This window comes from Trichoderma harzianum, assembly GCF_003025095.1.
Source record: "Trichoderma harzianum CBS 226.95 unplaced genomic scaffold M431scaffold_2, whole genome shotgun sequence".
Lineage (NCBI taxonomy): Eukaryota > Fungi > Ascomycota > Sordariomycetes > Hypocreales > Hypocreaceae > Trichoderma > Trichoderma harzianum.
The window spans coordinates 1,230,823-1,252,786 of NW_020209250.1; the positions used below are offsets into that span (position 1 = coordinate 1,230,823).

At 52.0% G+C, this 21,964-nt stretch overlaps 7 protein-coding genes across 7 annotated transcripts; 3 read left to right on the forward strand and 4 right to left on the reverse strand.

Annotated features, from left to right (window-relative positions):
* Positions 1-197: 197 nt before the first annotated feature.
* On the reverse strand, positions 198-1,238 carry M431DRAFT_1576 (hypothetical protein; the record flags this gene model as incomplete). Its single annotated transcript, XM_024912975.1, has 2 exons — positions 198-1,108; positions 1,193-1,238. 2 exons carry the CDS (start codon positions 1,236-1,238, stop codon positions 198-200), a joined length of 957 nt encoding a protein of 318 aa, XP_024778568.1.
* A 361-nt stretch (positions 1,239-1,599) lies between these two features.
* On the forward strand, positions 1,600-3,042 carry M431DRAFT_106466 (hypothetical protein). Its single transcript, XM_024911617.1, has 3 exons — positions 1,600-1,795; positions 1,925-2,373; positions 2,438-3,042. The coding sequence occupies exons 1-3, from the start codon at positions 1,626-1,628 to the stop codon at positions 2,692-2,694; spliced, it is 876 nt and encodes a 291-aa protein (XP_024778569.1). The 5' UTR covers positions 1,600-1,625; the 3' UTR covers positions 2,695-3,042.
* Positions 3,043-3,988: 946 nt separating this feature from the next.
* Positions 3,989-9,421, reverse strand: M431DRAFT_76284 (hypothetical protein; the record flags this gene model as incomplete). The annotated part of the gene is made up of 2 exons (XM_024922444.1): positions 3,989-9,005; positions 9,066-9,421. 2 exons carry the CDS (start codon positions 9,419-9,421, stop codon positions 3,989-3,991), a joined length of 5,373 nt encoding a protein of 1,790 aa, XP_024778570.1.
* A 5,854-nt stretch (positions 9,422-15,275) lies between these two features.
* Positions 15,276-17,875, reverse strand: M431DRAFT_76703 (hypothetical protein; the record flags this gene model as incomplete). The annotated part of the gene is made up of 3 exons (XM_024922490.1): positions 15,276-15,608; positions 15,669-17,538; positions 17,592-17,875. 3 exons carry the CDS (start codon positions 17,873-17,875, stop codon positions 15,276-15,278), a joined length of 2,487 nt encoding a protein of 828 aa, XP_024778571.1.
* A 1,043-nt stretch (positions 17,876-18,918) lies between these two features.
* Positions 18,919-19,996, forward strand: M431DRAFT_490526 (hypothetical protein; the record flags this gene model as incomplete). Its single annotated transcript, XM_024916809.1, has 2 exons — positions 18,919-18,926; positions 18,988-19,996. The coding sequence occupies 2 exons, from the start codon at positions 18,919-18,921 to the stop codon at positions 19,994-19,996; spliced, it is 1,017 nt and encodes a 338-aa protein (XP_024778572.1).
* Positions 19,997-20,111: 115 nt separating this feature from the next.
* On the reverse strand, positions 20,112-20,705 carry M431DRAFT_74645 (hypothetical protein; the record flags this gene model as incomplete). The annotated part of the gene is made up of 1 exon (XM_024922248.1): positions 20,112-20,705. One exon carries the CDS (start codon positions 20,703-20,705, stop codon positions 20,112-20,114), a length of 594 nt encoding a protein of 197 aa, XP_024778573.1.
* A 618-nt stretch (positions 20,706-21,323) lies between these two features.
* On the forward strand, positions 21,324-21,899 carry M431DRAFT_1582 (hypothetical protein; the record flags this gene model as incomplete). Its single annotated transcript, XM_024912977.1, has 1 exon — positions 21,324-21,899. The coding sequence occupies one exon, from the start codon at positions 21,324-21,326 to the stop codon at positions 21,897-21,899; it is 576 nt and encodes a 191-aa protein (XP_024778574.1).
* Positions 21,900-21,964: the final 65 nt, after the last annotated feature.

Sequence of the window (21,964 nt, forward strand, 5' to 3'; positions counted from 1 at the left end):
AGTGTAGTATAATATCGTCGTTTCGTTTCGAGTAATTGCACGGCAAGGGTTCTTTCAGACTAGGCGCATATGGAAGAGGCGAATGATTGACATGGGCAATCACGCATCCTCTGATGGGCTCTATTGTACATATACAGATGCTTAAACTATTCCTACAACGCTTTTCGTTTTTTTATATCTTCAGCCCCCCTTCCGCTTCACAGATCGATCTGTCCCTTCCATGTGGCAGGCGTGAGACCCAGCTTCTCAAGCATGTTTGTCCACCTCTCACTGCCCCTCTCTTTCCTCTCCATGTATTGCAGCAGCTTCTGGCGTCTGTGTACAAGCAATCTCAAATTTCTCTTGTTGTGCATGTCCTTGTAGCCTCGGTTGATCGCCAATCCTTCAGATACTGCCCTAATCTTGGCAGTCAGGATGGCGATCTGTACCTCTGAGCTGCCAGTGTCTGGACCGGCACGGCCAGGCATTGGTGTGGTGTTTGGCGAAATGGACTGCGGCTTGGGTTTGAGGACTTTGTCGGTGTTGTGGCGCCCAAACTCATCAACGATGCGCCTGACGTTGGCGTGGAATCGATCCCGTGCGCTGCCGTTGCTCAGAGCCGTGATCCTCCGCAGGGCCTCGACGGCTTTCTGGTGCTTCTGGTTGTGCGCCTGCTTCCTCTCTTCCTCCGTGCTAGGGTCCATTTGCGACTCCACGACTCCGACCATGGGCTTCGTCAGGGCATAGGCGTGCTTGACGGCATCCTCGAGCTCGGCGTCGCTAAGGAAGTGGTTGCGCAGCCCGGGCGTCGTGGGCAGTTCTCTCGGCTCCTCGAGGGCATTCCCGCTTGCGTCCCTAGGCACTGCGCTCAGCGGGCTCTGGCCAGCCGAGTCGAGGGACTCGAGGAACGGCGTCAATCTTCCTCGCACGGGGTCTCCCCATGCCTCGTCTCGCTGCTTCTGGAGCTCGTCCTGCCTCTTGAGGTTGGCGGCTTTGCGCTGCTGGGCCTGCGCCCATTTGTACGGATCCTGCTTCGCCTTCTTCTTCTTCTCTCGCATGGAGAGATTGGCCTTTTGGACGAGGGGAAGGAAGGCCTGTGTTGTCGGTGTCGTCGCAGGCCGCAGGCACACTAACAAGCTGGATTAGCGACGATGTCCTACCAACCACCTCAAAGCCGGTGATTCTCAGTAAAGTAACAGGTAGGGTATCATACAATTGACTGTGCCTAGCCGCTGCAGCAGGTCTATTCTAGGCGCCATGGTTGATATTGGAGATGCGGTTCTATCTCTCTATCCCACCTCTCGCAACCGGGTCCTCAAAATTTCGCCGATAGTGCATGAATCAACCCACGCCTTCACAGACATGCTGACTACTCCAAAGACCCCACTGCTGTGGGAATGGGAAAAAGTCGCCTTAGTCATCAATTCACGTGCAGCTCGAGACTCCCGACAGCCTCAAAACTAGCGAATGTAACTAGTCTATTCTAGTGCTAGTGCGCTCAGGGCTGGCGGCACACACACTTTTCGCAAATTGTCTGTAGCCCTCGCGAACTTTTGCGAAACTTTGCTCGAACCGTTAAGCATCGCCGCCTTCTTGCCTCCTTCAACGACCAACTTTTCCCACCACCCAAGGAAAAATCAGTCAAGATGGCTCCCGCTAACCTGCCGTCCATTTTCAATGCCACGTCCCAGGACATCGAGATGCTCCTGGCGGCCCAGTGCCACCTCGGTTCCAAGAACCTCCAGGTGCACATGGAGCCTTACCTGTGGAAGACCCGTGTCGATGGTGTCAACGTCCTGAACATTGGCAAGACCTGGTGCGTTTTTTCCTAGCTGGAGGAAGAGGAGAAGCAGAAGAATGCGAAGGACAAGAAAAAAACAAGAGCTTCTGGAAGGGAAATTTCTGTGCAGCGCAATGGGGATGCTAACCAACCTCGATTTCATAGGGAGAAGATTGTCCTGGCTGCCCGTATCATCGTCGCCATTGAGAACCCGGCCGACATCTGCGTCATCTCTGCCCGTCCCTACGGTCAGCGTGCCGTCCTCAAGTTCGCTGCCCACACCGGTGCCTCCCCCATCGCCGGTCGCTTCACCCCCGGTAGCTTCACCAACTACATCACCCGTTCCTTCAAGGAGCCCCGCCTGATTGTCGTGACCGACCCTCGCACCGACGCCCAGGCCATCAAGGAGGCCAGCTACGTCAACATCCCCGTCATTGCCCTCTGCGACACCGACTCCCCCACCGAGTACGTCGACGTTGCCATCCCCACCAACAACAAGGGTCGCCACGCCATTGGTACCGTCTGGTGGCTCCTTGCCCGTGAGGTCCTCCGTCTCCGTGGAACCATTTTCAACCGCGAGACCCCCTGGGACGTCATGGTTGATCTGTACTTCTGTATGTTTTGAAAAGTCCCCTACTCGGATCCGTTGAACCCCCACAAGCTAACCAAGTAACACAGACCGCGACCCTGAGGCCGAGGCCGAGGAGAAGGTCGAGGAGGAGAAGCTCATCACCGCTGCTGAGGAGGAGGCCCCTGCTGCCATCGAGTCTGGCTTCCCCGCCGCTGGTGGTGACTGGGAGGCTCCCGCCGCTGGCTTCGCTGGTGCTACTGCCACTGGCTGGGACGGTGCCGGTGCCGGTGCCGGCCAGGACTGGGCCGCTGCTTCTGGCACTCAGGAGTGGGCTGCCGAGGCTCCTAAGGAGAGCCAGTGGTAAGCGATGCAGTATCTGGGCAAAAGGGGCGATGGGGAAGCTTTTATTCCACGGAGCGTGGTAATTCTGGGCGGACCTGATCACAAAGGGGGAGGCGTTTTTTTCCGGCTTTGCAACGGCGGGTGGTCTCGGATTTTTCTTTTGGGTCTTGAGCTGGCTGCACTGATGAGGGAAAGATACTCTCCCCTTTCGTTTTTCAGGGAGGGAAGAGGGAAAGCCCTGTGCGGCTGCTGGGGGCGGACTTAATCGTTGCCTCGCCCAAAGGTTCCTTGATTTTCCTGCGGTGCATTAAAAGGGTTTTATACAGCCGACCACGGTGAAAGATTAAAAAAAGAGAATTTAAAGATATCCCCTTTACAAAGTTTCTACTCTTGTGCTATTGAACTGTTTGTAACCCCCTGATCCATCGTACATCATACACGACCGTAATCAAGAGAGTCAACTGGCCACGAAGTGTGTTTTAAAGCGAACTTTCTTTGTATTCTATGGGCAACCGAACTCGGTGCCAATTATAGGTATGTATATATCCTCTTCCAAAGGCTGTATATATGTGTGCCCTATACGCTATCACCCAAATTTATCCACAATGCCCCCAGTATTGGTATCTAAAGCCCCCGATTTGTTATATCCTTCTTTATACTCCCACGCCCGAAAAAAAAAGAAGAAAAAAAGGAAACAGAAAAGCCATCCGAAACAAATAAAACTGAAGTGAAGAGTGACAAGGGGAGAAGAAAATGACAACCTGATCAACAGAGGAAAAGAAATCTCGCCTAGGAGTGCAGTAACAGTATTTGAATAGAAGCAGTAATGGTCGTGGTGGTGCCAGCAGTGGCCAGCTGTTGGTTGTTGTTTTTTCTCCTTCTCTCTTCTCATTTTCTGCTTTTCAAGTTCATTCGTTATATGGTATCGTCTTGGCAGATGCCCCTGAAATAGACACGAACAAAAAGAAAGCAACAAGGATAGACAGATGGAAAGGTAGCAAAGAGTAGTATGCCGCGCAAAATAATGCGTTGCCCCAGGTTGCGCGCCCACTGCAACTGAGCCACGTCACAGGGATAAGGAAATTATGAAGTTCTAGTCAAGTCGGACGTAGTGTGACTCCTATACCCATGCAAATAAAAAAGACAAAAGGGACGCGTGAGAAGCATGGTAAAGTAATGTGTGTGTGTGTGTGTGTGTGTGGAGAGATATGGAGATGCAGCTGAGTGTTGTCTGCTTGCGGTATGGTGAAAATCCATGACACCAAGTAGGAAAGGAGAAGAGAGAAGGTGAATGTTGAGCGGAAAGAGAAAGAGGCTTACTCCAGAGCCTCAGAATGTCGTCGAATCTCATCGTCGTTTAGTGCACCCATCCAGAGACATCGTTCCGTGATACCTTCGATTGGTTGGAAAGTGTACCGCGTGCTAGCTTCCAGCAGCCTCAACAGCGTTTTGACTACGGCCGCGCCAATACGGCACCGTTCAAAATTGATGAGCGGTGGAGTAGTTGGTGAGCTAGCAATCTCTGAGGGACGTTGCGCGTTGAAGAGAAGATCATGCGTGTAAATACCGACGAATGGAATGCAGCCCCCGTCTGAACCGACCTCCATTTCAGCTCGAAGGCTATAAAAGTTGCGTGAGGGGGTGACGAGGGCCTCGAGTTCGCCGAGGGTATTCAGGTCACGAGCTGGAACCAAATCCCACGTCTTTGACAGACGGGCGACTTCAGCACTGGACAATGCGATGGTAAGCTGCGCCAAGGTGGCGAAATTGCGATACCGCCGGCAATGCGCAGCAATGTGAATGAGCTTAATGATACATCGAGCCCGCTCTTCAATGTGCTGGGTTAGCACAATCTCGGAAATGGCCCACTTGACCATGATATTGAATCGTGCAACAACAACTTCGACTCCGTGGGCATTGGTGTTTCTCAAAAAGTCAACCCATGAGCGGGAATCGTTGCTGGTGGCATTTCTCCAGTTCATCTCAATCAACTCTCTCCAGTCTATGTCGTTGAGAGCATCCTTCTCTATGAGGGTGAACTGCTGAGCCAAGATATCAGATTCAAACGCCAGGATAAATGGCAGGTGAATTGAATACTTGAGCGTATTCGGAGTCTCCGGTTGAGGTAGTGGGGGAAGAGCTTCAGAAGTGCGAGGAGGCACATGCTCAGCTGTGTTGGGACCATCTTGAAATATTTCTGGCGAGAGGGGGAGAGGTGTGCGGGTCCATATTTGATCTAGATCCAGGGTTCTCTCCGTGTTCGTCAGCACCGGGCTCATCATCACCGGACTCATCGCCAATGCTTGGGCAAGTGTCATAGGAGCAGAGGAAGAATTTGACCTAGGCGTCGCAATAGGATCCCCGAATGGATGTGGCTGTGATGATATAGAAAATACGCCTGCTCTCTCGCGGGAATTGTTCGAGCCTTCATCCTCAGAGGGGGAGAGCTCAGAAGAGAGATCTGAACCGCCGACGCTAGCATCTTCCAAGAAAGTCTGATCTTCTGTCACCGGGAGAGAAGCTGTCTTCCGGGTCTTGACCCTCTCAATACTCTCCGTCTTCTGGACAAAATCATAGGAGAGATGAGAGCTGGAGGCTTGGTGGGAGGCATGGTGACTTCTTGTAGCTACAAGATCTGAAGTTGTAGCATCATCCTCATCAGATGAACCGCGAAGAACTGATCGATTGGTCCACTGGGATGTGCCTCTGTTGCTTTGACCATCATCAGTCAGACCCCTTTCAAGCAAAGGTATAGAACAGTATGACTCGTCAGAATCAGCGGTCAAGAATGAGCGCGTTTCAAGCGTGGCTATCCTGCTATGCGCAATCAAGGTATCCCGGTTATGCGCAGTATCCAGTGGCTGCTTTCCTTTATCCCAAGACTCGTACTCGTCATCCATTCCGCCCGTTTCACTCTCCTGGCTTTGATTCTCGCTGGTATAAGAATCAGCTGTGGCTGCTTGTCCGCCGAATTCATTTGCGTCTATCATGGCTGTTTGCCTGAGCTGCTCAAAGGATTTTGGCTTTGGCTGATATTTGCCCTCCAGCTTCAGCAAGGCAGATTCAACTCCGCCGTCGTCCTCATCGGGTATCTGTGCCAGTTTCCGGGCCTCTATTTCAAATGATGGACGCATAATGGGCTTGGATGAATGTGTACTAAACAAAGACAAGTGTCGCTTGGCAGGCTTCTCGGTCAACTGACCAACGGAAAATATCTCTTGTCTCTCACGAGGGTGATCTCCCACACCAGAGAAACTGCGATCGTCATCGTCCTGCTCGGCATGAGTACCAAGGAGATGGGAGCTCCGGACAGAATCGGTGTAATTTGTCAAGGAGCCAACGGAATGTGATTTCCGAACTGTGGGCTGATTATTCAAGCCGCCCGCGTTGTTGACTGCAGCTCTCAAATAGCCGCCAGGACGCCGTCGAAGTATGCGAGGCGGCTCAACGGTGGGAGCTTCGTATTCTCTGTCCAACAGGGAAGAATCTGTCGTAGCATCAAAGCTCCGAGCTGTGGAATGTCGCTCGAGATGGCTGCCAAACGAAGCGTGGCGCCGAAAGGAGTAGTTTGACTGTTGAGTATTCGTAGACTGGTTTCTCCTATGTACCCGCAGCGTTCCCCGGCTGAGGGGCGGGCGGCGCTGAATGCTGCGACGCATTGTTGAAAAGGAGACTCGGCTCGCATCATCTGACTGCCCTTGGATATAGGTGTGACCCAATGTTGCCATATCCGGGACGAACGGGGGCAAGGACTCCCCCTGGGAGGCGGAAGGCAGAGCGACGAGTTGGTCGAAAAGATACGACGATCTCCGTGGTGTCCCTGTCATGAGCTGCGCGGGGGGCGTTGTAGGGGGCGTCGGATCGCCGCCAGATGTTAAAAAGGAGCCCACCGATAATCCACCAGCGGAGGGGTTGAAAGTGGCAGCAGGAAGTCTGTCACGTATGCCTGGCATATCGAAAGGAACAGTATCATCAACAATGACGATGGATTGGCTTCCAGTAGTGAGGCCCATGTCACTCATAGGTCGTGACCTCCGGTCCTGAGGCAAATAATCGCCGGTGCTTGACTCCATATGTGCAACTGAATACTCCATGTGCCGTCGGCGCCTAGCTGAAGCAGGGGTTGGAGCAGGTCTCGGGATGCCCAAGCGTTCTGCTTCGGCGGCCTCCTCTTCTTCCCGGATGGCCCTCTTGAAGTCTTCAGCCACTTCGGCCCCAAGCACGTCAATCCTCACCTGGGGACGACTGGTTGTCTGGGCGTAGCCGCCTTGCGTGATGATGGCTGTCCCAGGTAGCTGGTCGATACTGACGGTGTGAGCACTCAAGGAGGCGACGGCAGGCAAACTTGTGTGGGATCCAGACGACCACTGCCCTCGGTTGTTCAAGGCGCGTCGAACACCGCCCAAGAACTTCTTCATTCCAGAACCTGACATGGCGACACCAAAGATCCGGTCTTTGGGAGCATTGCGGGATACGGGCTGAAAGATAGTAGTCTGCCTATTGTCGCCGGTGGGGGTACCAGTCTCAATGTCGACAAACGGCTGACCTGGTGGGAGAATGTTGCCTCGAACGAGATTTCCTGCGGACTGCAATATCATATGTAAATCAACGTCTTGCGACGAGGAACGATCCGAGCCAGGGGCCCTTATGGAGTCGGTGGCACTGTTGTTACGTCCATGGCTATGAGCCGGTCGAACACGTTTGCCAGAAAGCGCCTTGGGAGTTGTTGCTATAGCTCCCGGCGGCAAGATGGGAGACGTCGAGTAAACAGGGTGAGCTGCCAGCGGCTGGCTGGAGTTGGGATTCAGTGATCTCACGTTCTTGGTGGGGAATGAACAAGACACAATGTCCATGCTGGCGATGCTGAGCGGCGAAGCTGGTCCGTTGCTCACCATAGTAGTGGTGATTATCTGATGTTCGGGGGTTCCTGGGCGATGGTCCGATACAGTAAAGTCTCCGAAACGGGCCGTCGTGGGGATATCTTCAGCGCTCGAGTTTGGAACGTCACTTAAACCGTCGGGTATGCCAGAAACGGCATGCCACTGGGGGGGGTCTACTCCCTCCCTTTCCCAAAAGGTAGGGTCCAGGTTGGGATCCCGATATCCAGCAATGCCCCCCGGTGCAACTGGGGCTCCAGGTCCCAGAGAATCGTCGAAATCGGGGCCATCCCAGTAGTGGGCACAAATCCGTCGCCAACATTTTTTGAGTTCTGTCAGTATCTTGAGTTGAACTCTACGCTCCCTCGCATCCTGAGACAGCTCGTCAAAGAGATCGTTGAGCAGAATGCAGAAGATGACGCGAAGATCGTAGTCCAGGACAAAGTCATCGACGAAGTAGTTGAGGATCCAGTGTCGCATAGCGACAAAAGTTCGAACGCGGACAATCATGCCAATCTCGTCGGTTCGTTCCAGAGCCCACCGAAGTCTCGCCATGAGCATTCGCAGCAGGATATCCGGTTCGAGAAAAGCTCTGAAAGTTAAGAAGAAATCCGAGATCAGCTCGTAGTCTAAGAAGCTTGGAGATGTAATCTCAGCAACCAGTCGGGAAGGGGTCGCCGCAGTTACGGATCCACTGGGCGAGTAGCGTACTATCAATTTATCGTCGCAAGTGGGCTTGAAGGTGAGTTCATCAAACATGTCGGGTTCAATAATGAGGTGTGTAGACGCATATGTAGAGGGCACGACACGCGGTGGTCGGGTTGATGCTTGCGAAGATGCATGAGAGGTTCGAGGGAAGCGGAGTTTTGGAGGGACAAGATGGCTAGGACGTCTGGATCTCAAGCCACTCAGCGGCGCACCGAGACTTCTCTCTGACGAATGATACATGGATGCGCGGCTGTTGGAACGGAAATCGTCGGTGGGAGCGTAGGAAGAGCCTCTCAGCATCGGAGTGCCTCTGGTCGAGAACCGTGGTGTCCCTAACTTCCAAGATGGAATGTTGATGTTGAGCATCGGTACACCATCAACATCCAAGTCTTCCAGATGTTCGGTCGTCTTGGGTCGATGATCATCTCCGTGGGTTGGCTTTGTGATGACAATTCTATATCCATCCGTATCCGTACCAGTGGGCGAATTGAAGTCGCGAATCGTACCGTCCGACACAGCCCTGCGGTGTTGCGACGTAAGATTGCTGAGATCTGGAGCGTAGGCGGGAGGGATGATGGATGTTCTCGGTGTAGGCGTGAATTGGTTCTCATGATGGTCCGCTGTCAAGCTGGGGGGTTCGTCCCTATTCTCTGGATATGCACCCTCTAAGCCGGCAGTCCCAGGCGGCGTTATGGGGAACGTGAAATTGGGTTGGGGATATCTCTTGTTTCCACGGCGGACAGAGGGTCTGGGGGAAATATTAGCAACTGGAAGTTTTTGACCTGTTGAAACGAGCTTGTATGCGTACCTTAGAAATAGTTTGCCATTATTCCCGACATTGGCAACGGTAAACTGACGCCCTTCGCGGCCAGCCGAGGCGCCATCTGGCGCTACATCCCACCGGTCACGTTCTTCATCTCGCTTCCCTATCGAGAGTGTTCTGCTTCTGCTGATAGATTTCTGCTCAGTCAAGGGCACAATTGGCCGGCCAGTAGCCGACACTTTGCGGGTCACCTTGCCCAGCGGCTTTGGTGGTGATCTTTCCTTTGCATCCACGAGGTCCCCGGAGGGTTGTATCCGCCCAATGGCGTCATCTTTTGCTGCCCCAGCGCCTTGAGCTGCGGTTTGTATGGTTCTGAGTGGTGGTGCTTTTCGCCGTTTCATCGAAGGCTTCGATCTCAATGCGTGGGATGGCCGCGCCGCCACAGGAGGAGGCTCGGCAGCATCCATGGCCCATCCAATGTTATGATGGGACGGAGCTCGCGTTGCTCAAGGATAGCGCTTCTGGAGGGCCATTGAAAATAAGAGCGTCAGCAGCTGTACTCTAGAAAGGAGACAGATGTCGAGAAAGAGAAAGACAGCCAGAAGCCAAGGTGTCGCGATGGCAGACGGCACGGCAACGACGGGCCTCTGCCCCGGCATGGGTTGGCGGAATAGGAGTAAAGTGTGCGGTTTGTGATGGAAACCGATGCGCGACAAGGCTGAGGCCGAGTAGGCCGAGACAAGCAAATGCAGATGGTGGTGGACAGAGCGAACGAGCGAGGCATGCTATACTTACCAACTGACGCCATGCAGGCACACAACAGAGAATGGTTCAGGAAGTGGACAGCCGCCGAGCCCGTACCACTATGCGTTCAGTGACTGGTATCGAATCGAGAGAATCGCTTGTACTGCACTGTACGGTATCGTGTCGGATCGGATCGAGGAGCGTGTCGTATCGTGTTGTATCGTATTGTACTGTATCGTAGGTGAGGTTCTTGCTGGTAGTAGTAACAGCGGCGGTATCGAGGCGTCTCGCGCGGCAATTCGATGGGCAAGTTGAGGTGAGAAGTGTCAAAACTTTGCGAAGCTACGGCACAGCGCAAGACAGTCGCGGACAGGCATGGCAGCGGCAGCGGCAGCGGCAGAGGAGAGAAAGAACTAGCAGGGATATGATCAAGCCGGCGCCTGTCTGTGTCTGTGTCTTGTATCTGTGTCTGGACTGCTTCTGATCTGGGATGGCACAGACAGATGGTTTGCCCTGGGGCTGGCCGTGCCTCGTGAGGGCCGGCTTCTGGGGGAGAGAATTTGACGGGAGGCGGAGGGGAGTCAAATCAAACCAGAACGGATCAAATCGTCGAGGGCTGGCAGCTGGCAGCGCGCCATCAAATCTTAGTGGGTATTTGGGTCCTTGTACCTGTAAAGACGCGCCCCCTCAGGGGAGTAGCCGACCCTGGCCCATAGGGCATTTAGTGGCTGGCGCTGGCATTCCAGCGGTCGAAGCCCCTGGCGGCGTGAAGAAAAAGAGCGGGGGTTTGCTATGCACCCCTTGAAATGTGAAGCGATGCGAGGATGAGATGCCGCCTCACGGTAGCATTTGCAGGAGTACCTACATGTTACAGGTCGCATGTACGAGTGTGCCTGGCGATTACTCTGTACGTACGGAGTACCTACTCGTATGTACGGCATCAATGCATTGAAGCTTCACTGATGCAGCTTGGGGAGAAGGGGAAGAAAACGCCACAGCAAGGGGGAGGCCAATACGGGTCCAGGAACCCGGGACGGACTGCGATACTCATCATATTTGATCCATCAATATCAACTAATACCTACGAGTACGTCCACAACAATACGTGTATTCGTAATTTGATGCTGTATGCACATGTACCGTACCTGCGTATGTACCTGCGCATGTGCTCGCTCGACGTCAATGCACGTCAACCAAGAGGTTTCGTGTCTCCAAGATCGGCGCTGCCAAGGGCTGTCCCCGACATTGGCAGCGGATAGGAGCCTTGTAAGTCGTGTCTCTCCGCACAACGGCTGCTGTTTGCAGCATTGATCTTCCAGTTCTGACATGTGAAGTGCATATGCACATACATACGTCACCGCCCATGGATACGAAATATTCTTCCAATCCTGTTGTCGTTAGAGTTTATCGCAATTTTCCATTGATGAAGCGTTCTGTAATGCTTGACCCGACTTTGAGCCTCCAGTCTCGAATAGCGCTTCACAGCCACCACGTCGCAGGGCGGGCCAAAACAACCTTACCATCGGCTAACACCGCAAAAGTGGCAGCACCATTGACAACCTGAACCTTCTACAGTAGCGCCAGCATCAGCAAGCTCGGTACAGAAGAGTACTTTATATCACGCAGACGCCTCGTACAATGCAAAGGTACCTCTACCTCTCAAGCCTCGAATCCAGCTGGTTGGCTCGCCCTAGTTTCTGTGCGGACCGCCTTCCGCGGGCTTCAGTTAGGCCCCTGCTAGGCCCTGCTAAGATTAAATGCTGAGAAGCGTGACGCTAACTTGCACCAAGCGGCAGGCATTACAAGTGCGCCCAATCCGAACAAAATGGCGATACTTGCAGCCTGTGTAGTGTGCAGTACAGTAGAGCAGTATTCAGATCAATGACGAGTGCAAAAATCACAGCTCGCATTGAGGGGTTTTCTTCTCGTTTAGTGGAGGGGAAGAGACGAGGAATGGGAGGGTGTAAAGATCCATCAATTGCTTTTCTAAGACTGCAAGACGTAAGCAGATTGAACTCTCTTTGCCTGGTAGCTTGCCTCTATTTGTGCTTGGATCAATATTATACTTTACACTACTGTTACTACACACGATACAACAATGACGATCAGCAACATCGATCAAGACTATTCAATGTTTGTATTCGAAGCTCAAATCTTGCTTCTGCAATTAGGGCTATGCGACGGGCTGCTCCATCGATACCGAGAACGGGGCAAAATACAGAGCCAGAGAGAACGGGACATCTATGCATCCGTGCTCCCTATGAGGCCTGCATTGAAGGTGTTGATGGAGGCACGGGTTAATACATGTTGCTCTACATCTACATCTACAGCACCAGCTGGCCTCTGGGTTTAATTTCCACCAGCCCGACCGAGTCTGCTTACAGCATAGCTCCGTAATACGAGTGTGTACTGTCAGGTAAACCTCTAGGCCTCTTCCAAATGTCTCACCTCAGTACCTCATCTACTGCAGTTAGTAGTTGGTTTTTTGTTACTCGTCATTCCTGCTACGGCGCGATACCACCTCACCATAATATTTGCATTGATTCTCGCCGTCAAACCAGCAAGAAACTTGAAAACACCACAAGCCGGTGGATCCCCGGCCACCGTTCCCGGACCCGCCCAGCTCATCAAATCTCAAATTCACTCTGCTCTGGAACCCGGTCAGCCAATGAGCACCCCAAGATGCCGCTTCGACCAGCATCAATCGCTCTGCTGCAACCTCACAACCTCGCAACCCTGCTGCCAAACTACCGACAGCCGATCACCAGCTCGTATCAACCGAAATATAGAGGCGCTTCTCTTACTTATTTTGTCTCTTCAGCAGCAGCTAGACAAATAGTGCCAGAAGAAAGGAAAAGATCCCCGGCACCGAGAAACTGGATGCCGGGTTTCAGCCGCCCCCTGCAAGGCACCCATGCGGAATCCGAAACGATGGGAAATTCGCTTCTTCTTCTTTCTGGGAGGGGGGAGGGAAGAGACCGGATCCTTAGGACCCGGCTGGCTTCATATTCTCTCTGGATTTTCTCGAGTCGCCCACTGCCGGACGAGACTTGAAGTTTTCCGACTATAGATAGCCTGAGCAAAAGGCAAATCCAGTCACAAGCGCACTGATGGAGAAAGCTAATGTTCTTTTCTCCGACAGACCATAGCAAAAGCTAACTTAAACACTTGCTCCACGGCACATGGTAATGCTCGTACTGTACGAGTGGTAGTGTTCAGTTCATACCACTACGGAGCCCATTCCGTTGCGGAGTTGAGAGTTTGTGACAGGTCACATCAACCCAACAACGCCAACAAAGGACGGGAACACCAGCCGGCGAGCTCACCTCCCGTGACCCCGACTTCATGTGCAGCCAGACCCAGACACTCGGGGTCTAATTTACCGCATGAAGCATCCTTGCCCAGCCCTCCGTATTGCGGCAGCAATCAATGCTCCTCCATCGCCAAATGTCTCACCACCATCGTCACATGGCCGTATGCAGCCCGTGTCTTGGCCCATCATCATCACGACCACTCTCCAATGCTACAGAAAGAAAAGACACCAACAAACCGTCCATGACTCTCTCTCTCTCTCGCCATCCCACGACGGCACGAGCTAGCTAGCATTGCCGCCCACGCTTCCCAGAGCAACTAGCGGGAAGCCCATCTCCCGGTAATCAGATTCTGTGCCCACCCTCATATCGGCAAACCATGGCCATGCCCAAATACCCCCCGGTTCCCAACTGCACGGTTCCTCCAATGATCCCAACCATCTCCCCATGCCTGCGCCACCACGTTTCCAGACGCTTCGGCTTGGCCCTCCCGCGCCTCGTTGCTTCTTGTGTCTGCAGGTACTGTACAGACCAAATGCCAAATGATGCCGTGTTTCAGCACCTTGTCTTGTCGTCTCGTTTCCAAAGAGTGACAGGTGATTTTTTTTTTTTTTTACCCAATACAGGCATATCAGAAAACAAATTAGTCCGGAAGATAGAGTACCGTACATGTATTAGTAGGCACAGCTATATACCTAGTACTCGCATATACCTGTAGCTACTCATACAACAACATACCCTAAGCAGACATACTGTATCGGATGAATCAATTACACCGACCCTATAACAACCGAAAGAGCCAGCTTCGTAAAGAGCTTCTTCTATCGTGCAGCTATTCCAGGGTGTTCCGCGCTCCGATATTGCTCGCAAATTATCGTTGCCCACGATATATGTGCATACATACACAATGCTCCCACGGACAGCCATTAGACACCTAGATGCCTCCCCCTTTGTTTGAGTCTTTTCCAGTCCTTGACGACAGCATTAGGCGAAATGGCCAACAAATGGAGGAGAGGGAAAGCCCAAATCGTCCAAGTTAAAGCTTTCCTTGTATTATTTTGTAAATTCTAGCTTGACGACTTGGACTTAGGGAGTGACTACATGTATACAGAATCCCAAATAATTTACCCAATTCTCTAGAGGTACAAGTATCCAATGATGCAATGGAAGATTACTCTGGTATCTACCACTATCTCATGCATTTCCTCCACCAGGAGATTGGATAGATGTAGTTACCATACATTCTTTCCATTGATCTCTAGTCTGCAATAGATGAGTACTAGGTTTGTCCAATACATGTAAATTTTCCAGACGAAGGCTAGAACATATTATCCAGTGTGGCAGCTGCTGAACTCGGGAATACCTCGTCTGCCTTGCTCGGGTAAAGTCTGTTACACAATGAGCGCTCCGCCGTAGGTCTAACCAGCTCGACTACTATCAAAGTACACGTGGTGGTTATGATCAATATTTTGACAAGCCTTAGCCACTAGTGAAGCGCCGGGGCTAAGGTAGGGAGTTGTATCCATGGTCCTCATCTGCGTGGTGCCGTCTGCAAGCCCTACTTCTCTTTAGGTGCGCATCATTCGTTTCGTATTGATGGTTGAACGATGCTGTGATGATCGTGAGACTCAGTAATGATCACTCGAGGCCATCTGGGAAGAAGGATGGGCAAGAAGGAAGGCTTCATCTTCGATGACTGCGAATAATAAGCAATTGTAGTTCAAACAAATACGCCAGTCTCAGCTTGCTACTTGCCATCACATGCCGTTGCATGTGATTCTCAAACAAATGTTAAGTGACTGATCTAGCAGTTCTCGTCGTCGAATATAGCCAAATCACTGCGAACTGAATGTTGGATCTGCCCCCATAGGCTCCGTGAGCTTGACGACCTTGCGATACTGCCAGAAAAAGATAGATTAATGAAACCAAGAGAATTTCCTGCATTCATGAATACCGACGGTCCCAAATAGATGATAGTAGATCAAGTGTTTGGTAGTAGATCAAGTGTTTGGTAGTAGATCAAGTAGTTGATAGTAGATCAAGTAGTTGATAGTAGATCAGCTAGATGATGGCAGATTAAGTAGATGATGGCAGATTAAGTAGATGGTGGTAGATCAAGTAGATGGTGGTAGATGGTGGTAGATTAAGCAGTTGATAGTATATCAATTCTATATAATTTCACACTGTATCGACGGCTAAGCTATTTGCGTTCTATCTCTGCAGCTAGGAGTTCTACCAGCGTCTCAACCAGATTGCCGGAGCCTTGGTTTCGAGCTTCGAAAGTGCGATTCAAGATCGACTTAATGCCCACCCCCACCGCTATCGATTCCAATCCTGTGCGATTCTTGAGCATACTGATCGTTTGTTCCACGCCAGTATCATCTAAAGCAGGGGATTCTCTCAACACTCCTTGCAGTTCATACAGATCCGAGACGGCTGGAACCTCTATCATTGTACCAAAATCCCGTAAAGCATCCAGATCTTTCAACGTCCAATACTGTGACGTTGTAACGAAGACGAGAAGGCGGTGTCCCTATGGATTCATTAGCCATGCATAATATAAAAGAGCACAATCATATCATGTCATATTTACCTTTGGAGGCCTTGCGGCAATCAACACCGTCAGTAGATCCAATATAGCGTTGGAAAACCGTGGGCCTATTGGATTCCAGCCAATCAATCGCTCAATGTCGTCTAAGATTATAATGCTGGCAGTTGACTTGTAAGCATCTGTAAATGCCTTGTGGATGTAGTCTCGCTTTCCAAATTCGTCCCGGTAACCCGCCAGGTCAGATGGAGTCACTAGTTTAATAAATGGGAAACCAGATTCCATAGCAATGTGCGCTGCCAGTGCTGTTTTCCCAGAACCTTTTGAGCCATGAAACAGCACGGAGGAAAGAAACACTTGAGGATCTGACTTAACCATGTTTGCGATACCCATGACCTTGCGGATAGAGGTGTCAACACGATCAGCATATCGAATTATGCCCAAGTCAGTAGCCTCTATGAGTTTGGATTCGGACACTCCAAAGGCAGGTTGAACTTCATTCAGAGCGTTTAGAAAGTCTGCGCGAGTAATCATCGGGGGCGGGGAGTCTGCTCGAATGACAGCCATCGTTCCCAGTTCAGTGTGCCGTGACAGAGCACACGAAGCCGCTGATTTGACAAGACCATTGATTTCGGCACCTGAAAAGTTCTTTGTGAGGCCTGCCAGCTCTTCGAGGTCGACATCGGGGTCCACTCTGTTGTTTTCTCTCGCTTTTGCGGTGTGGATCTTTAGGATTTCGAGTCGGCCTGCCTCATTTGGCAGAGGGATCTCGACGTGCACCTCGAGACGACCAGGTCTCAAGAGAGCCTCGTCAATCAGATCTTTCCTGTTGGTCATTCCAATGAGGAGAATGTTGTTGAGCTGATCGACACCGTCCAACTTGGATAGAAGCTGGTTGACAATGCTGTCGCCGACGCCAGTACCTCCGCCTGTTCCAGATCCACGCTGCTTACAGACAGCATCCAATTCGTCAAAGATGATAATGTGGAGGCCGCTCTCGTCGCCCTTTTCTTTGTATTCCTTTTCAGCATCGGCAAAGAGCTTGCGGATGTTCTCTTCAGACTGGCCAACATATTTGTTCAGCACTTCGGGGCCATTGATGACCTTTGGCGGCCTGGCATTGAGGGTCTGGCCAATCTTTCTCGCAATCAAGGTTTTTCCTGTTCCTGGGGGGCCGAAGAGAAGCATTCCTCTGACGTGCTCAATGCCCATATTGGCGACCATTTGGGGGGGGAACACACGAGACGCGAATGCACGGCGGAAAATAGTCGAAATTTCGCCACCCAACCCACCAATTCCCATGTCTTCAAATTTGAAATTCGGGGCAAGGATTGAATTTGGGTTTGGCTTCGAAGCCGATGGTTTGAGATTGAAACCTCCTTTGGCATCGCGATGGAAGATGACACGAGTATGGTTAGTAAGAATACCCCTGGCGTGAGCCTCCCTCTGCATCTGTTGCTTGTCCCCTTCATCTGCCATGGACAGATCAACCAGGCCAACAGTCTTGACCACAATCATAAGCGGTATGTTTTGAACGTCCATGAGAATCCTCTGCCCGGGAGCGAGGACCTGGTTCTGGAAAGTATCGATGAAGAGCTTGGACAGATGATCTTCGTCGTATGGGCCGTCTATTCTTTTAGTCGGTGAAGCGAACCCGACCTCAACATCCAAAGAGCCCAAATATGCCTTGCTGCCAGACGCAAAAGGATCGAACACCTCTCCAGTAAAGGTATCTCTCAAAGCAACACGACACCATGTTCGTTGGGGATCGGACAGACTGATACAGCCTCGAGGATATCCTTGAATAGGTCTCGCTGTGACGACGAACTCGCCAGGTGGCTGGCCGGCACGGAGGAGAATATAGTAATCTGTTTTATCGAGTTTAGGAGGAAAATCCTCAGGAGAAACAGCACACCTAGGCCGTATTAGATAGAAGACACATCGAGCATGGAGAAGAAGAGTGCTTACACGTTTCCATAGATCAGCCTCGCTTGCTGGGACTTGTCTGTAACTTTCTCAACCTGCAGTGACACCACCCGCCCGCCTCCGGACGGCCCCTTCTCAGTATGTCGCGACGGCTGTGCGGGTGGTTGATAGGATCCTTGAGAGTATCCCGGCTGTGCGGGTGGTTGATAGGATCCTTGGGAGTATCCTTGAGGGCCGCCATATCCTTGAGAGCCGCCGCCGTAGGGCGCCTGTGGCCCACCCCCATAAGGGCGGTATGATGCGCCGCCAGGAGGAGCTCTAGACATGGTGAAGGATGGTGTGTTGTGGATTGTGTAGGTAGAGAGTGAGGGGGATGATTCAAGTAGTGTTGCGGGAGTCGGAAGGAGAGGAGGAAGGAAGGAAATGATGAAACAGCAGCTTCTTGGAGGCAGGAGTGACGCCCCGCGAACCTATGAATGCAAGTTGCCAGAGTGGAGCGTCGTAATGTTGCCCAATTAGGTTTAGCGTCAATCACTGCTGCCTCGTATAATAGGCCACCGAAGACGTTCAAATTCCTTCATTACAAGTATAAGAGGACAGATTGTTATCAAATGAAAGAACAGTGGTCATGTTGGCCTTTCATCTGGCTTTCTAGCAATCAAAGTGATTAAAGAAAGTGGCGATGGCGATGGTATCATATGACCAAATAAAGGATTACAGGACAGGTAGCTTTTCAGCCTGTAACTATCGCTACTTTCCTCTACTATTCTCTACTATCGCGACTCTCTTCTAGTATCTGCTGCTTTCTTCTAGAACCTGGTATTTTCGCTGCGTGTCGTTTTCCATTAGAGACACGGGATGCTAGAAAGCAAACTTGTGGTGCTAGATAACCACTCCCCTCACGAACCTTTCATATATTATACCTTGTTATCAAAAGGAGATGGCCATGCTGGCTTTCTAGCACTCAGTAGTCATACCAAATGAACGTGGCAGTGACATCATACGCAAATACTACCCTAGTACTTGAAACAAAGCGGAAAATCAGCAGAGATAAAAGTGTTCGACCTGGAGCTCGTCCATCATCTCATTAAGGCGGACGCCGGCCCTGACACCTAAATACTAGAGTTATCAGATCAGTAGCCAACCTGGAACACTGAATAGGTGGTTTCTCCCTGTTAAAACGGCCGTGGTTGACGTACCGCTACGTAGTGCTGTCCCACCCTTTTGACTGCTACGCCTTTCCAAATGGAGCTTTATCTCTTATCAGATCCCCTGTGAGTGTAACCGAGTGTGACAGCTATTGTACGGCCAGCTCCGTCATTGAAACTTGAGAACGAAACAATTCTGGAGGCCATTTACAGATTCCACCATGCCGCTGTAAGTCATCTAATCATAGCTCCAACATTCAGTGCATATCACTGACATCAATTTAATTTAGCCACTTGCTGGGAAAAAAGTCGTGGAATGTCTACAATGCCGACAATATCGCCCGCGTTCGGAGAGACGAAGCGGCCGCCAAGGCTACGGAGGAAGAAGAAGAGCGGCGCATGCAAGAAGTCGATGCTCAGAGACGACTGGCAATCCTGCGCGGCGAATCACCTCCCCCGATAGAAGACGAACGAGACGCCGAACCAGAAAAGACAGACGGCGCTCCCAGTAGCGCGCGATCAAGATTCCCTGGTCAGGGCCGCAAGAGGAAGCGGCCCGGGGAGGACGACACCGAGTTCGAGCTGCGTTTGGCGCAAGAGAGGAGCAACGCAACATACTCAGTTGTCGAATCCAGTCGTAAGCCAGCGAGCTCGGCTCCAATTGTCGATAGCGCCGGACACATTGATCTTTTTGGCGACGAACGAGCGAGGGCGCATGCAGAGAGGAACGAAGAGGCGGAAGCCGAAAAGAAAAAGAAGGAAAAGGAATATGAAGATCAGTACACTATGCGATTTTCCAATGCGGCTGGTAAAGATGGCATCAGCAAGCCCTGGTATTCACAGCGCGAGGGAGTCGCTCCGGACGCTTCGTCCAAAGACGTCTGGGGCAATAACAATCCCGATCGCAAGACTCGCGATACTCAGCGAATCAATTCCAATGACCCATTGGCTATGATGAAGAAAGGCGCGTCGCAAATTCGCGATCTGAAGAAGGAGCGCATGCGGATACAGGCAGAGAGAGACGAGGAACTTAGACAACTGCGTAAAGAAGAACATCGCGACAGACATAGTCATCGACATAGAGGGAGAGAGGGGCGAGAAGGAAGAAACAATTCAGATTCCAGAAGGCGTGATTCAAGCAGAGGGCGGCACAAAGATGACTCGGAGAGACGTGAGCGTCACGATGATCACCGTGAGAGGAGACGGCACAAGGAAGAGGAGCGGCGAAGGCGGCATGGAGACTCGCGCTCACGCTCCCCGGACAGGAGGCGACACCGACACCGGCGCGATGAAAGATGAGAAGTGGATAATGGACCTTGTATTATAATACCCAGAAATTAACGAATTATGACGAGCGTGCGAATTCCTCTAGCTGTTGAAACCAATCAAGCAAATTCCAAAACAACATTGGGTATCATTTCTCCGTCCACGGAAGCTTAATCTCAACGGGCTTCATATCCTGCGCAACCATGTCCACCAACGGCTTTGCATCCAGGCCCCTCAGCGCCTGGTCAATCTTCCCATACGTAGCCTCGCTCAGCCCTTCCCTCTGATCGCTGTAAATATCCAAGCCCTCCTTCGTAAACAGCGTCGGCGCAAACCACGTCACCGCCCACCTCTCCGTCCTGCCATCCGCCAGCGTCTCCTCCCCCCAGCCAAGCAGCTCCCAATGGCTGCCCACGAAGAAGAGCCAGCCCTTGCCGCGCCAGTCCCAGCCGCCATCGCCGGAGCTCTGGGTGTCGACGCCGGCGACGGACTTGAGCGCGCCGGCCTTGTCGTTGGGCTCGTACTCGACGAGATCGTCGATGCGCAAGCGACCGTCGGCCTTGGGCGGGAGAGGCTTGTAGCTGATGCGGACGTTACGCGCCGCGCGCCACATGGAGAGGGTTGAGTGCGTGACGGACCATGTTCGCGAGAGCCAGTCGATGGTAGGGGCAGTGTTGTCAGACGTCGCTGGTGAGTATTTGGAGGGGAGTTTGAGAGCTATCGTGGGGCTTGGCTCTGCCATTGAGGCTGGTGACTTGTTGATTGAAGGGAATGTGCGTGAGTTGTGAGTAGGAGATTCAGTTGAAGGGGATGTCAAGGAGCCGTTGAAACTGTTATTTTAAGGAATTGATGTATCAGTGGTATCGGTATATGTTCATGTAAGATGAAACAAGAGGTGTTATGACTGAGATTGCATTGTCTAAGACACAAATGTGAGCCCAAGACCGACCGGCCCGTTTATTCGGTCTTGACCACAATTGAATAGTCATACGAAAGTATTTATAGACCTCAGATGAATATCTGATATCATTACTCTGATGCAGCACGAAGCAACATGACGTTTTCCCTCTCTACCCACTGGTAAGCTCCAGGGTAGCCATATCAGCAATTGGCCATGCACAGCCCCGCTTTGAAGCCCACCTCTATTGGAGGCTTAAACTCATCCACAGAACGCGTGACCCAAGATCGTAATCGAAGAACCAACTTCTGCATCGTGAGCATTTTCACTCATCATTGCATTGGAAAGTCTCACAATCAGCTCCCTCCACAATCCTGGAAACCCCCAATAGCGTTGTCCTCCAGGCTCCCTCCATTCCATCTCCCTGCTTCACTTTCACATCGCAAAGGCCACACATACTCAATGGATGCGCCGCTCGACGACGACGACATGGCCCAAGCCATGGGCTTCTCCTCCTTCGGCTCCCAGAACCGACCTCAGAAGCGCAAGTATAATCCCCATGCCGACGCCATCGTCGGGTCCGACTCCGCGACTGCTCAGCGCGCGGCCAGGCCATCCGCCACCGGGTCCAACTCCACGCCGCTCGGCCTTCCCACCAGGAAGCCTGACCAGGCCGCCGCCAATGCTGACGAGATTGACCTGGATGAAGACGAGGACGAGGTTGACGGCGACGGAGCTGCGTCAGATGCGACTGGGATCCCTGAAAGGCCAGGTGAATCATCAACCCCGGCGTTAGTGCGCCCTCCAGGATTGCCAGATCGCCCACCGCCAGGGATTGGCTTCATGGGCTCCTCCTCCAAAGGTCACCAGGACAGCCATGGAGCAGCCCAAGATGGCTCACGGCGCACCGTCGAGTGGGAGGGATACTATGACCCCTCGTCAAACGAGAATCCCTGGAGAAGACTGGAGGAATCAAGAGGCTTACAATCCTTGGGCACATGGATCCCTCGGAGGCATCGAGCAAGTGCTTCAAGTTGAAGGGACCAACCTCTCAAGTTTTGCATCACCGCTACTGTTTAATTTCGACCAATGGAATTTTTGGG